The 15035-nt window shown below is 45.5% G+C and overlaps 2 protein-coding genes across 2 annotated transcripts in view; one reads left to right on the top strand and one right to left on the bottom strand.

Annotated features, from left to right (window-relative positions):
* The window catches only part of Rdh10 (retinol dehydrogenase 10), a 31800-nt gene extending 24336 nt beyond the window's left edge, over nucleotides 1-7464 (bottom strand). The window contains exons 1-2 of the mRNA XM_090338948.1: nucleotides 6440-7464; nucleotides 4682-4917 (exon numbers count right to left, since the gene is read on the bottom strand). Of these exons, the coding sequence (XP_090195074.1) occupies nucleotides 4682-4917; nucleotides 6440-6728 (525 nt within the window). The 5' untranslated portion in view covers nucleotides 6729-7464. The remainder of the gene's footprint in view (nucleotides 1-4681; nucleotides 4918-6439) is intronic.
* Nucleotides 7465-8372: 908 nt separating this feature from the next.
* On the top strand, nucleotides 8373-11478 carry Rpl7 (ribosomal protein L7). Its single transcript, XM_090338949.1, has 7 exons — nucleotides 8373-8477; nucleotides 9156-9264; nucleotides 9527-9693; nucleotides 10262-10399; nucleotides 10480-10589; nucleotides 10966-11175; nucleotides 11418-11478. The coding sequence occupies exons 1-6, from the start codon at nucleotides 8464-8466 to the stop codon at nucleotides 11172-11174; spliced, it is 747 nt and encodes a 248-aa protein (XP_090195075.1). The 5' UTR covers nucleotides 8373-8463; the 3' UTR covers nucleotide 11175; nucleotides 11418-11478.
* The last annotated feature ends 3557 nt before the right edge of the window (nucleotides 11479-15035 follow it).

Genomic DNA, 15035 nt, shown 5'->3' with positions numbered 1-15035 from the left:
GGTAGGCTTTTACTTTTCCTGGATGGATTTTAACTAAATAGACTTTAGACATTTGGATATAGATAAATGCCTAATTCAGTAATTAGTATTTTAAAACTGTGAAACCTTTTAAGTTAAGTGGTCTATTAATTAACTACCAATTATCTTGTCTGACTACCATATCAATAGAGGTAAATTACCAACTAGCTATCTGACAGATTTAGTCCTTTACCGTGTAAAATTTCTTCAGCACATAAAAGTCTTAGAGTTAAATGCTTTTGCTCTCTTCCCCCTCCCCTTTTGGTTAACTGGGGATCAATTGGCTGCTTATTTATAGGGGCTACATGCAGCTGTTTGGTTTAAAAGGATCTACAACATAAACTTGGTCATTTAGAAATACTAAGCTAAGGTTCTGCACCCAAGTGCAGCAATGCTAATATCTGGGGAAAACAGGGAGTGCAGTACCTGCAGGGAGGCCAGCTTTCTAATAGTTCAAGTGGAATAAAGTTATTTCCAAGATCTTGCACCTCGCTGAGCTAGAGCCTTTTTGAATGATTTTTACATTAGCATTAAAGTGCATGGCATTGCTTTCGTTCTCTGTAGCCTTGTTTTGTGCATTTCACAGCAAATTGTGCTGACCAAATATACTCCAAACTTGCTGCTTTCTAACTGATGAGTAAGAGGAAGTTCCTGGGAGATGTTCTGGTGGTATAATTCTATGAGGTAGTATATTATACCACATTGGAAAACTGTGACCAATAATGCCAGGATTGTAAAAGCTTCCAAATTTTGTAGACACGGTATATAGTTAGGAAATAACGGTTTGGAGTGCTCTTCTTGAAGTCCTGTTGAGGAGCAGGACATTGGGGAAAATCTGTAACCATTCATTCCATTTGAGTTTGATTCAAATTGGTGTTTCTTTAGCAGTTCTCTTAAAGTCCCTAACCTCACATCAAAGAGTAGAGTACATTCCTACAGGAAAAAAAATCTAAGTTGGGTAAGAAACAAAAGGAGATTTAAACAATAATAAATGTCAGCCAGTCCCATTGTAAAAAAAAAAAAAATCAACCTTTCTGAGTTAGTTGAACATGACGCTAACCTTTTGGAAATTGACAACACAGACGCAGGTTGAGAGTTCTCTGAAGAGAATACCTTCTAAATATTTAAGCAGAAGCCAGTTATATATTATTAACTATTTATTGAGTGACTTAAGAACATGGCACTACTCTGTTCTAGGAAAGGGAAGCAAACAGATGTACATAATAAACTTGCTTTAGTCAGTTTGCCATCTATATTGGGGTGAAATATACAATAGTTATACCAGAAAGCACAAACAATGCACCCAAGGTGGAGAATGACAATAGATACTGAAACTAAAAATCATGGAAAACCTTACACAAGTCTTACACAATTCGAGTTTGTTGGAAAACAAGAGGTTGCTTTGGAGGATGGCTTGATGGTAGAGTTTCTGCCTACCATATACATGGCCTTGGGTTTAATCTCTGGTAGGGGGCAGGGGAAAGAAGGAAACAAAAAGGAAAGGAAAGAAAAAGAAAAGCAGAGGTTGAATGACATAGTTGCTAAAGACCTTTAACTCTCTAATGATACCCAAGAATATCAGCAAGGGCCAGAGTGTAGCGGGAAGAGTACATAAAGAATTTGAACTAGGTCTGAAAAGCCACCAAGAGATGAAGAACAGGGAGTTCTAGGCAAAGGAAATAGTGTCAGGCACAGCTTGAAGGTGACTGCATCCATGGCTTTTTGGTGGAAATTACATGGCTTCCTATTTCACATGAACATGACTTTTTCACTCTGAGTCAAGAGCAACATATTTGTGAATCCATGAAAACAGACATTAACTGCTACTTAAAAATCTCCTTAAGATGAGCTGTTCAAATAAATGAATGAGCTCTTTGCCCAACTGATCTACTTTCAAGACTCTAGATTCTATGGAACAATTTGTTTTCCATACCCAAATGCTCATTATTATTTTTTTTTCTGGAAGAAAAACAACACAAATCAAGGCCCACACATAATGAAGAGATGCTTAAAAAGACTACTGGATGCGCAACAATTTATGTGGCTCTCAATGATACTATGTAACTCTGCCACCCCAATCACTGTAAGAATGATAGTATCTATTCCTTCTTTAAAATTCAGTTGCCAAATTTCAGCCTCTCCAAATGTTTGTAAGTCCCAGCAAGAAGTCACCAATGCCAACATTAAAATGAATTTTCTGACTCAATATTGAAAATAAATTCTTAAGTTTAGATGCTGACGGGAAAAACAGCTGGAGAATTCAGGAGCCTCCCATATTTTAATATGAAGTGACGTCATTACTGCTGAAGCATCCAAGAACTCCCTAAATGGTGTGTTAAGCAACATCTCAAGGCACAGTAAAGGCGCTAGGAAGCTTGGTGCTCTTGCTTAGTGCACAGATTCAATTCCAGAATGACTTTTTGTTTAGCAATTTGAGTCAATTTCTTCTTCATGTTAGAAAGTAGCCCAGTGTTGGTAGGACAGAATATCAATTTATGTGTATTTCAAATAGAGGCTATGGATTTTCTGCATTTAGCACAGTCTAAATTAGTACAGAGAATGGGTAGGGAAGATATGCTGTTCTCCTATTATAAATACCTAAATGAAGACTTTATGAAATTTCCTGAAAATCTAGGAAATATCCTAAGATGGCAAAATAATCATGCAGGGACAGTAGTCAAGATGGTGAAACTTGAGGTATGCCAGAGGTAAAAGTTTATAGTTAGGAAACATTTCATCATCTCAGTCAAAGGTTATTTGGAAAACAAAATTAAAAAACCAGTTCCTGTACTTCACATTAACCTACTAAGGCCTATGTATTTATCTCTTTAAGGCTGATGAGTTCACTAAAATCAACCAGAGTTCTGTGGTAGCTCTATGCCTTCACCCTCACCTTCCTACCGCTTCAGAAACAGCATTCCACATGCAGGTTGTATTTGTTTTTTTCTTCAAATAGAGGCTATTGGTTTTACTCAGAATTTTGAATGCCCAAAATTCTTGATAAATGATATTGTCAAGTTTACTTGTTTGGCCTTTACTCACCTAAACCACCCCTTTGCTATCTGCTGCCTGGTCTTGAAAAGTGGGTTCTCCACACCCACTGTACCCAATGGACATGCACATACGCCAACATGCACATGATCAGACAGGCATATTCACATTCCCTCCGCTGTGGATGGTAAACTCCTGACACATTTAAAACACAGACAAGGGCTGGGAGTTTGGCCTAGTGGTAGAGTGCTTGCCCAGCATGCACAAAGACCCAGGACCAGTTCCTCAGTATCATATACATAGAAAAAGCCAGAACTGGTGCTGTGGCCTAAGTGGTAGAGTACTAGCCTTGAGAAAGACCAAGGACAGTGCTCAGGCCCTGAGTTCAAGCCCCAGGACTGGCAAAACAACAGCAATAATCACCACCACCACCACCACCACAACAATAAACACAGACATGAATTAGCTTGGGTTCTTTGTATTTCATTTGTAGAGGTTTAGAAATAAGTTCAGTAAAGCTGATGTTCTTAAACTAAAACATTAAAAGTAGCTTCTTCCAGGATCACATAAAAAGCATTATACTGGATGAGCAAAATCTGAATAAGGACTTCTAAGTTTTCAAGCTGTTGCAAGAAAATTAATAAAGTTTAATGTGACCTCTTTAAGAGAAATGGTTCTTCAGTTGTGGTCTATTAGAAGAATAATTTGCATATGGAAAAATAAAATAAAACCATATCTTCTTAACTCTTCTCTTTTTTCCCCCTAGTTGCAGACAATTAAATGCAGGTCCTGCACTCTTCCACTGAGCTGCAGCTTGGCTACCCAGCCTCTCTCAACTCTACTGGATCCTAGTTGTTTACAGAAGTAAACAGTAAAAAGCTTTAGGAACCAACAGTTTTCAGTTATGAGAGAACACCTATCTATCTTTATTGAAGTTAATTAAGTTAATAAGTTGGAGTTACTTTACGCCTCCTAAGCAGCAGAAGCCCTCTGTTCCCATTCCTAGATCCATGCGGTCGCTTCTCATGACTAGAAGCTAACACTCTTGAAGCACCCCACTCACCTGTTCCAACAAGCTCCCTGCCCCTCTATGTGATCCTACCCAAGTGATTCTGTCTCTTGTGAGAGGTACCTTGTAAGCTGAGAAAGCCCTGAGATATCGCCAGTCAGGAAAATGCCCTAGACTCTGTGGACAGTCCGTGGATGTGGGCAGTCAGTGCTGGGGAGGGCTGACCACTCCCAGTGGACCACAAATGCTGATCTCAGAATCTTTGGTACTTGCTACAATGGGGTTGAGTAGTAATTTGGAAGCTTAAACTCTGCCTTTAGGAATTCATAGGAACAACCAATGTTTTATAAACTCAACAAAAAGTAAAATAAACAAACCCAGGGGTTTGTATTCCCTCTTGTTATTTTTATGGCAATCTTTCAAACTACTTTCCAATGTCCAGTCTTCTAGTCTCTTAAGAAATACTGAATTAGGGGAAAGGGAAGCAAGCAACAATTTAATAGTAACCAACCAAGGGTGTAATTCACCATGAGGGAACAGATCATTAGGAGACTATGGTGAGAGAGTGCAGGTGGCTTTCAGGCTGGCACTGAAGTCTTTCTCCTTCCCCACCTTCTCATAGAGGAGGGCCCAAGAATTAGAAACAAGGATGTTTATATTTACCCAGAAATGAGCGTGGCAATTGACCATCATGGTTCTCTCAATGAGCTCATCAGGACATTCCAGAAGGTGATGCCCAGAGACCACACCAGCATTATTGACCAGGACTGAGACCTCACCAACCTCCTTGCGGACCCTTTCAGCTGTCAGGTACACATTCTCTCTCTTGCCCACATCACAGGTGTAGGTAAAAACCTGCAGGTTACAGTGGGGCAGAATTTCTTCCTCACCATTTCCAGCTGTCCTCAGAAGTCCCGATGAGGGGAAAATGGAAGAGAGAAGGGGTACAAAAAATGAGTCCCATGGCAATTGATAGGACAATGATCACACAAAACAAAAACTCAACAGTGAGCTTCAAATTTCTAACACCATAACGCTTGCCAATAACTGTACTTACAGCTGCCTTCCTCTCCCCCTCCCCTTCTTCCCCCCAAAGTCTTTGGGAATTACAGCAATTTACTGGATAACTTTGCTTAGGGGAAAGCCATGTCACTGTGACAAGCCCAATACAAGTAGACCACATGGGATCAGTTTGCTGCAGCTAAAGACACCTGCAAAGAACTGACCTCAGCCCGGAGAATAACACACATTACACATTCCCATTTTGGAGGAGAGGCCAGAAACATCTCTTAATACAAACAGAAATTCACTTTAAGGGTCGCAAATCAAAAGTGTAAATAATAATTGGAATTCATCCAGGCCAATTAATGAACGGAAAGTTTCTTGTGGAAAAAGTGGAGGTTACTGGTATATGTTTACTGGATACTCTTAAAAAGTATCCTCACAAATCAACTTAACTTTTACCCTACAAGAACTCAAACATCTTAGAACCCCAAATTTCTTCCCTGGAAAACGAACACTGTTGTCCTTTAGGATTTTTTTTTTTGTTATTGTTACCTCCTCATACTAACAGTGTAACATTTTCTACGTTAAATCAAAAAGGCAGGTGCCAGTAAGTTTGGTTAAGAGATGATGGCTGTCGGGAGGAGTGATGTCCAAGTCAATCTTCACCTAGTTCAGGGTTTTCCCTGGAAATACAGAAAATGCTGCCTCCAAGCAAGAGCTATCATCGAATTTCCTAGGCCAATATTTATGGCTGGTTAGGCTCTCCACTAAGGGGGGAGGGAGTGGGGGGAGGACGCAGACTGGAGGGACCAAAACAAGGGAAGAAGTTTACAAAGAAGCTGAAATTCCTCAAGTTCTTTCCCCGAGGGGCAGTTGCATCTCTCAGGCATGCTCAGCGTCTGTATAATTCTAAAAACACTAGGGCTGGTGAAACAGGCAATTCCATTCCTCTGGCTAAAGTGATGATCGATATTCCTCTGGTCCGAGGGGGTGCAGACTAGCACACAGACACACACTTCAGTCCCTTCTAGGACCAACTTCCCAGAGATTCTTTACTCTGCGATCTCCCCATGGCAGGTCAGAGGGAGATAATGTCTCTAGCATCCAAGCCCGTGATCATAATGACCTCAGGATTTAGGAAACCCCAGCGTTGTCCCCAGAGATAGGACCTCCGTTGGATGTGGGTCTGGCGCACCCCCCCCTCCCCACCCCGCCCCGTAATACTGGGGAGAATCGTGCTCTTCAATCAAGGGGCAAATCCCACCCGCCTTCCAGAAGACCAGGCAGGCGTTCTCTTCCTCGAGAGCCGGGGTGCCGGTGACAGTGGGGTGTGAAAGCCCTCCCGGGGAGGGTGGACCGGAGGCGAGGAGGGGTTTGACCCAACAATGCTGGGGCGCGGGAGGGCGACTTAGTTACCTTGCAGCGCGGCGGCATCGGCCGCCTCCAGGTCGCGGTAGATGTGGCGCACCATGCCCGCCGTCTCCTCGTTGCTCTGCGTGTTGATGTCCCAGAGCACCAGCAGCGCCCGGCGTCGGGCGAACTCCAGAGCAAAGAGGCGGCCCAGGCCGCTGCCCGCGCCGGTGATCAGGCACACCTGGCCGGCCACGCTCTTCTCCTTGGGCCGCACCAGCCAGCGCGCCGCGGCCAGCACGAACGCCCAGAGAACTTTGAAAGTCACCACGAAGAACTCCACCACGATGTTCATCGCGACGCCGGGGGGCCCCCCCGCACGAACCCTGCGCCCGGCTCTGCGCCCGCCCTGCGCCGAGGCTGCCCGGTAGCAGGGCCCGGGACGCCTGTCAGAGCGACTGGGACCACAAGCTCTGCGCCCCGCGCTCGCTTCCGAGGTGCCCGTGGGGCTGGAGTGCGCGGCGCCGCTCCCGGGTAGCGCGCGGGGCCGCTCCCGCCCCGAGCTCCGTGCGGTGGCCCCCGGGCTGAGCTCGCCGAGGCAGCCACCCGGCTCGGCGCCTCCTGCCGGCGGTCGCCCGCCTGTCCCGGAGCGCCCCGCGGGCCGGTCGCGCTGCCGCGGCGGTGACAGCCGCGAGTTAGGCGACGCGCGCTGCCCTCATGGCCGAGCCGTCGCTGCTGCCCGAGTGTTCCCCCCACCCCCCTCGCAAAACGGGCTGCGGCGCTTTCCTCTCACCCCCGGGGAGAGGTGCGCGGAGGACACCGCGCCGGCCGATCGGCAGACGCTGGAGTTGTCAACTTGACCCAAGTTGAGACAGGGTGGGAGAGTGGGTTGCAGGGCAGCGGAACACCAGGAAGGGGCGACTCGCACCGTGCAGGCGAGCGCTGCCCCACGGCTCGCAGCTGCTCCCGCGGTCTCGGCTTCCCCGGCCGTGCGCTCCCCGCGGCTGTCACTCCGGCACCGGGCTCCGGAGCGCAGCGCCGCCCGCAAGCTCGAGCGCTCCTGGCCAGGTCTGAGCGGGCTCCACGCTCGGCTCTATATAAACGGCGACCGGGAAGAGCCGGCGGCGGCATCGGCATCGGCCCTCCCTCCTCTCTGCCCTCCCCGCCCCCGGGAGCACCCCGCCCCCGGCCCGGCCCCCCGCCCGCCAGCCCGCCGTCCACACCGCCCTGGCGGGGCGAGCCCCTCGCTCCCGGCCACGGCCGCAGCCTCCCTCCCTCGTCACACCTCCCACCTCGGCTCACGCCCCCTGCCGTGGGTTGCCCCGGCCCGCGCCTGCCGGGCCCCGTGCCCCGCGGTGCCCCAGCCATCCTCCTCTGGCCGTCTAGTCCTCACTTTCCCCAGTCTCACCACTCGTGTTAGCTAGGGGACGCCGGCCGGCCCCGCCTGCAATCAGGCGCTGCGGTAGACAGCCCTGCAGTCTAGAGTAATGACTGCAAGGACCTCGGCCGCGCGGCCGGGCGGGGGTGGGGGGAGGGGGCGTGGCTGTCTGTGACTACGGGTGGCGGGGAGCTGCGGAGATAGTCAACAGTGACTTGGAATAGCATGAACCGCCTGGGACGGAGCCTCAGATGCTCTCGTTTTCCTGTTTGGAGTCATTATCACGGTGGCTACCTAGAAGCCGGGCCAGGCGTCGCCGTCCCTCCGGGTGGGCCATAGAATGGTGCATGCCGGGATTTGTAGTTCACATCTGTGAGGCGAGTTAGTTGGATACATTAAAAAGAGTGGAGTTTGAACCTGATGCAGTCAAAGCAACAGATGAGGACCCCGAACCGAGAGTGCCAGTACTCTTTGCTCCTCGAATTGGTCAAAGGGCACAGTCAAAACATCTATTTTCCCCATCTATTTTTACTTTGGTTGGAAGAGATTAAGTCAGGCAATTCTTAATTTTAAGCCTGCGGAGTGGGTGCTCAGTTCAGGTTTTTTTTTTTTCTGGCATCACCTAAGACACCTATAAGCTGTGGGGCTTCATTCTCGCAGTCTTTAAGTGGACAGTGCGCATGCGCTAGCTTCCTCTTTTCCGGCTGGAACCATGGAGGGTGCCGAGTAAGTTCTTTCACTTCATCCCTAGAATCCTACTCCATCCCCGAGAACCGAGACCTTTGGCTTCGTTTTTCCCCAACTTGAGTGTAGCTTGTACCTTTGTCCACTTGTCTGTGTGTTTGTGACGCCTTGTGACAGCGGTGGAAACCCCAGGCTGGGATGGAGACCGGCGGCCTTGGAGTTGGGGTTTGGGAAATAGGAGGAATGAGATGTGAGGGCAGAGAAATGTGTGGAACCGAACGGTCAGAGGGAGTTGAGCGTCCTGTAGAAGGTCTTTCCAGAGACGAGCAACGTGTCTGGACTGGATTTGAATGGCTAGCGGTGGCCTTTAGTGACTTTTCCTGTCAGGCCAGTGCTTTGGGCATGTGCAGCTTGAGACGGAAACCAGGATGGTGACTGCTAGAGGACAAACAGTTGGTCGCTTTTCCGCTAAAAGTGCCGTGTATGACATTTTTAGTGCGGTATTCGTAGTTTGTGACCATTCTAATCTGAGGGCGAGACCCCTGGCTTGAATGGGTGATTTTATTATTATTCATGTTATCCGAGATGGGCTTAGGGTAAGTAGACTGGTGTGTTGTTGATTGCCTTATATACAACTTCTGCTCAGAACAATTATGGTTCCAAAGATTAGAGCCAGTGACACGGGGTGAATTAGTAACATTCTTGCTTTGCTAATGACAGAGAGAAGAAAAAGAAGGTTCCTGCTGTGCCAGAAACCCTTAAGAAAAAGCGAAGGAATTTCGCTGAGCTGAAAATAAAGCGCCTGAGAAAGAAATGTGCCCAAAAGATGGTAGGTAAACTTTTGAAGGGGATGCAGCATTGCCGTAGGGATTGCTATGGAAGTGAATGTTTTCCATGAGAGACTATTTGCCGAACAAGTGCGAGGTTCTTCCTAAGGAAGCATTCTCAAGCCTCCCTTATAAGATCTGCCTTTTACAATGTTACAGCAGACTGAGGCAAGAGAAAAATTTACCAGGGGGTTACTGTTTTGTTTTTAACTTGTGTTGTATTTGGAGCTAGGAAATTGCGAATAACTGACACTTGGTTTTCAGCTTCGAAAGGCGAGGAGGAAGCTGATCTATGAGAAAGCTAAGCACTATCACAAGGAATACCGGCAAATGTACAGAACTGAGATCCGAATGGCTAGAATGGCCAGAAAAGCGGGCAACTTCTATGTACCTGCAGAGCCTAAATTGGCTTTTGTCATCAGAATCAGAGGGTAAGTTTCTACTATATTCTCCTTTGAAAGGGAAAGCTACAAAATCCTAGAGAAACTGTTGGTTCTGGGAGCACTGGTTGAGTAGCGATGGTTAGCTATAGCTAGAAGGGAGGGGTGGTGTGCCTTTTAAATGGGTTTAATGGGCAGTCCCTAGTCTCCAAACTATCCACTGTTTAACTGTGAGGGCATGGGTCTCAGGTTTTTGTTCAGGCCTATGCCTAGTGCCTGGCTGTGAGGACATCTGCACATTACTATTCACAGGTAAGTAGCCAAGATTGCAGGCTTGGTCTTTTTCTAAGGGTTTGAAATTTAAGCTGTGTCCAAACTCCTACCTACTCAGTGTCCTGGGAGTTGATTTCAGAAATTGAATGGTTACTACAAAGAATTCATAAAAGAGCAAGAAGGCTAAGAAGTCAGGATCTTCTGTATATTTAGATTATCTAGCTGGAGCACATTGAAGGAAGAGTGCATCTTTGCAATATGAGGTTCGTCAACACTGTATATTGCTAACTTCCTGTGTAAAAAATTGATAAATCCCAGATTAATACTTGTTCCCTTTTCAATGCAGTATCAATGGTGTGAGTCCAAAAGTCCGTAAGGTGTTGCAGCTTCTTCGCCTTCGCCAGATCTTCAATGGCACCTTTGTGAAGCTCAATAAGGCTTCGATTAATATGCTTCGGATTGTGGAACCATATATTGCATGGGGGTAAGTTCCCCCTCTTTTTTTTTTTTTATTTGTTTCTGTTTATTGTTCTCTTGAAACAATGTCTGGTTTTCATATTTCAGGTACCCAAACCTGAAGTCAGTCAATGAGCTCATTTACAAGCGTGGTTATGGCAAAATCAATAAGAAGCGAATTGCCTTAACAGATAACGCTTTGATTGCTCGATCTCTTGGTAAGTTGTGAGGGTGGATGATAGTTGCCGAGTTCTTGAGCTTTCTGTCCTGTTTTACCATTAGGAATCTTAAGTCAAATTTATTGACCCTGAACCCTATTAAAAAGAGGTTTTGGCTGGCTGCGATGGCTCATGCCTGTGATCCTACCTACTCCAGAGGCAGATCTGAGGATTGCAGTTCAAAGCCAGCCCAGGCCCAAAGTCCATTAGACTCTTAACTTGAATTGATCACAAAAAAGGGGGGGGGCGTGAGGAGGTGGCTCAGAGGGATAGGGCAATAGCTTTGAGCTGAAGAGCTCAGGGACAGCGCCCAGGCCCAGAGTTCAAGCCCCATGACTGACAAGGTTTTGAGACTTGGTAATCTTGGGTTTTTCAGGTAAATTTGGCATCATCTGCATGGAGGATCTGATTCATGAGATCTATACTGTTGGAAAACGCTTCAAGGAAGCAAATAACTTCCTGTGGCCCTTCAAGTTATCTTCTCCAAGAGGTGGCATGAAGAAGAAGACCACCCACTTTGTAGAAGGTGGAGATGCTGGCAACAGGGAAGATCAGATCAATAGGCTTATTAGAAGGATGAACTGAGGTGAGAGGCTGCGTGCTAGATAAGTACTAACAACAGTAAACGTGGTCTTGAATACTCTTTCCATTAAGAATTGATTGGGGATTTCAGTGCACTTTAATTGGTAGTTTTCAATGTGGGGGACCTGGCTCAGCTCATCTTTATGAGGACTTTTCAGATGGAAAGAAATTGCTTGTATAATGGGAAATAATGTCCTTAGAATTGCTAGTGTTTTATCATTGATTTTTTTTTTTTTTCCCTTTCAGGTGTCTGCCATGCTATTTTTGTAATTGGGTCTGTTAATAAACAGTGATGCTGGCAAACTAAGATGTGTTGGTGATTCTTTTATTACCCTGGCTCTACCTCGAACTGTACTGGTAAACTTCGATGTCCACGTAATTCAAGTTATTGAAAATTCCATGTCAGACTTTGACTTGCCTGTAACTACCATGGATTGTGTTGTGGGTGTAGAAAGTTGTACCTATGAATGCAGGTTATTTCAGAGTGTTGTATGTGAACTTACTAAAAACTTAAAAGTGGATATTAAATTATTTTGGTACTGCTTTGTCGTAATTGCTCTATAAGTTGGATGTTTCGATTTAAAGATATTGCTAATTTTTTGAAATTCTTATTTCAAAAACTGCTTCTCTAGATTGTCTTTTTAGGGCCAGTGAAAATTGGAGAAAAATCTAGATGACTATCATTCATGTTTATGAGCGTGTCTGTTGGGCCAGAAAGTTGTGGTCTTGGTGAGCAATGTAGTCAGTGTTTTTTGTTTCATTTTAGTGGGGCATTAAGCTGTAGGTAGAGCCAAATAATTCTAAGTTGTGAACCTTGAATTTTTTTTCCTGGTGGAGGGTACAGGGCCAGTATATCTAGTGTCCCAAAAGATGGTTCATGCCTAGTTGGTTTCAAGGATATTTGTTTGTCTTTTTTGTCGGTCATGGGGCTTGAACTCAGGGTCTGGATGCTATCCCTGAGCTTCTGTACTCAAGGCTATCTACCATTGAGCCACTGTGCCACTTGTGGATTTTTGAGTTTTTTGGTTGTTTTGTTTTTGCCACTCCTGGGGCTTGAACTCAGTGCCTGGACACTGTCCCTGAGCTTTTTTGCTCAAAGCTAGCACTCTACCACTTGAGCCACAGCACCGCTTCCAGCTTTTTCTGTTTATGTGGTACAGAGGAATCAAACCGAAGGCTTCATGTGTGCTCAGCCAAACACTTGACATTAAGCCACGTTCCTAGCCATTAAGACCATTCTTTAATTTCATTATGTCCAAGACATATTATGAACTAGATTTTCCTTTTTTTTTCTATACATTTTTATTGTAATTAATAGAAGGGTTACATTATATTTGCCAGATAGAAGGTGCATTACTTCACATACATTGATACCCTTTCTCATATCTTGGTCCCCATTTCCCACCCTGCCCCTCATTTTGTTTTCCACCCTTCCCTATCAGATTTCAAATAACCGAATATGCATATATACAATACATCAGATAACAAGGTGAAATGCTGTAACAATTTGAGAACCGAGGGACAGCAAAAGAGATGAGAGATAACATAGTACATTAAGGACAACATTCACTGCCTCGGTATTATAAAGATAGCTATTACTGGAAGTTCTGCCCACCTGAATAATATTGTGTGATTGCACTACCTCCAGATCTTTAATGTATTTTCTAACACCCTTGTTATTTACTGCACTCGCAACTTCCAGGACTTGAGATGTGGACTTACCTTTGAGCAGGACATAATTTTATGAACTAGATTTTCCATGGTCTATTCCGTTTTTGCTCTGGTTTGAAAGTAGTATACAAGTTTAATTCCAAATTCTGTGATAGGGGCCGGGAGTTTGGCCTAGTGGTTAAAGTGCTTGCCTAGCAAGCATGAAGACCCGGGTTCGATTCCTCGGTACCACATACATAGAAAAAACCGGAAGTGGTGCTGAGGCTCAAGTGGTAGAGCTCTAGCCTTGAGAAAGTCCAAGGGCAGTGCTCAGGCCCTGAGCTCAAGCCCAGGACTGGCAAAAAAAAAAAACAAGTGCTGTGATATGGTTCCTTTTAGGGGTGACTATATTAAGGAGTTGCCCTTGTGGATAGGATCAGTGCCAACAAGTAAGTTTGGAGATAAATAGTCCCCTTTGCCCCTTATGCCATGTGACAGCATAAGATTGGAGTTCTCACCACACATTTTGGCCATTGCCTCAATCATAGACTTTACAGCAAGTACAGCTATAAGTAAACTTTGGAAACAGGTACATGAGCAGATGGGGGGTGGGGGACAGAAATGTAGGGGCAGAGGGTGAGCAGATGCAGCAGTCATACCAGGCACTATGTCAAAATATATAGTTTGTTGGTGGGGAGGCAAGAGAAAAACTGGGTGAGCCAGGAAAGGGGTGACATTGTCAAAAAATTGTACTTATTACCTGACAGTGTAACCAACTTCTGTACATCACCTTCATAATAACACTGAAATAATTAGTTGGATACCTAGTAATAATTTGAGAAAATGGGGCGTAAAATGTATCATTAGGTTGGGCTAAGAGTTTTGGCATTGTAATGCTATCATCTACTCAGGAGGCTAAGATCTGAGGGTTGTGGTTTGAAGCCAACTGCAGAAAAGTCACCATCATGAGACTTATTTTGCGGGAGTGGGGGACAGGCCAACTCGGCCTGGGCATTGGCCCTGAGCTCTCCAGCTCAAGGCTACTACCCTACCCCACAACGCCACTTCCGGTTTTCTGGTAGCAAATTGGAGATAAAAGTTTCATGGACTTGAGTGCCTGGGCTGGCTTTGAACCTTGACCCTCAGATCTCAGCCTCCTGAGTAGCTAGGATTATAGGCGTGAGCTACTGCACCCATCCCTGCGAGACTTCTTTTTTCCTTTTTTGGTCAGTTGTGGGGCTTCAACTGAGGGCTTGTCCCTGAGCTCTTTATGCACAAGGCTAGCTCTACCACTTTAAGCCACTTCTGGTTTTCTGGTTAATTGCACATAGGACCTTGCTGTTCAGATTGGCTTTGAACTGTGAGCCCCAGATCTCAGCCTTCTGAATGTCCAGGATTACAGGTATGAGTCACCAGCACCCAGCTTATGAGACTTACTTCCAAATAACCACTCACAAACTAGAAATGGAGCTGTGGCTCAAAGTGCCTTGAGCAAGAGTTCAGGGACAGCACCTAGGAGACACAGCTGGGTTCAAGCCCCATGACTATCAAGTACCAAGTTAGAAGTATTGGTAATAAAGACGATATGAGAGATTTAATATTTGCTTATTAGTAGTGTATAATTCTGTGTCCAGTGGTTCTTCCCTTTGGGATCCTGGAACAGGATTGTGTATGCACACATACATGCGCGCGTGTGTGTACACTAGTATTTATCACTTGAGCCACTGCTCCACTTGTTTTTTGGTGGTTAACTGGAGATAAGAGAAAAAGGCTTTCTAGATCTTAGCCTCCTGTGTGTGGTTAGGACTTACTGGTGTGAGCCACTGGTTCCTGGCTCTCAGAACTGAATTTGTAATTGATTTGAAGATGGGCCCCAGATTTTTTTTAAAAACTGATAATGATCACCTTGCAGCCTAATCCTTTCAGGTACCACTCCCTAGCTTGCATAGAAACTTCAGTAGCCCAGGCTGGCCCTCTGGAGTGCTAGAGTAGTGCATGTCACGTTTGGATAAAGCGTTTAACTTTTTCCTATCTCAGTGTTTCACAACAAAGCTGTGGGGCTAGTATTACATCCTAAGTCTAATTTTCTCCATCTGATGTTGGAGTTGTTAAGTAGGTTCACAGCAGTTTTAGTTTGAGGGGAATCCGAAGACATTGTTACTGGTGCCAAAAAGCTTTGCAACTAATGGCTCTAAGCCACTAGTATGGTGGTGA

This window comes from Megascapheus bottae, chromosome 9, assembly GCF_031878675.1.
Source record: "Megascapheus bottae isolate mThoBot1 chromosome 9, mThoBot2.hap1, whole genome shotgun sequence".
Taxonomy (NCBI): Eukaryota; Metazoa; Chordata; class Mammalia; order Rodentia; family Geomyidae; genus Megascapheus; species Megascapheus bottae.
Note: the sequence above shows the minus strand (reverse complement) of the source record. Positions and strands in the feature narration are given on the sequence as shown.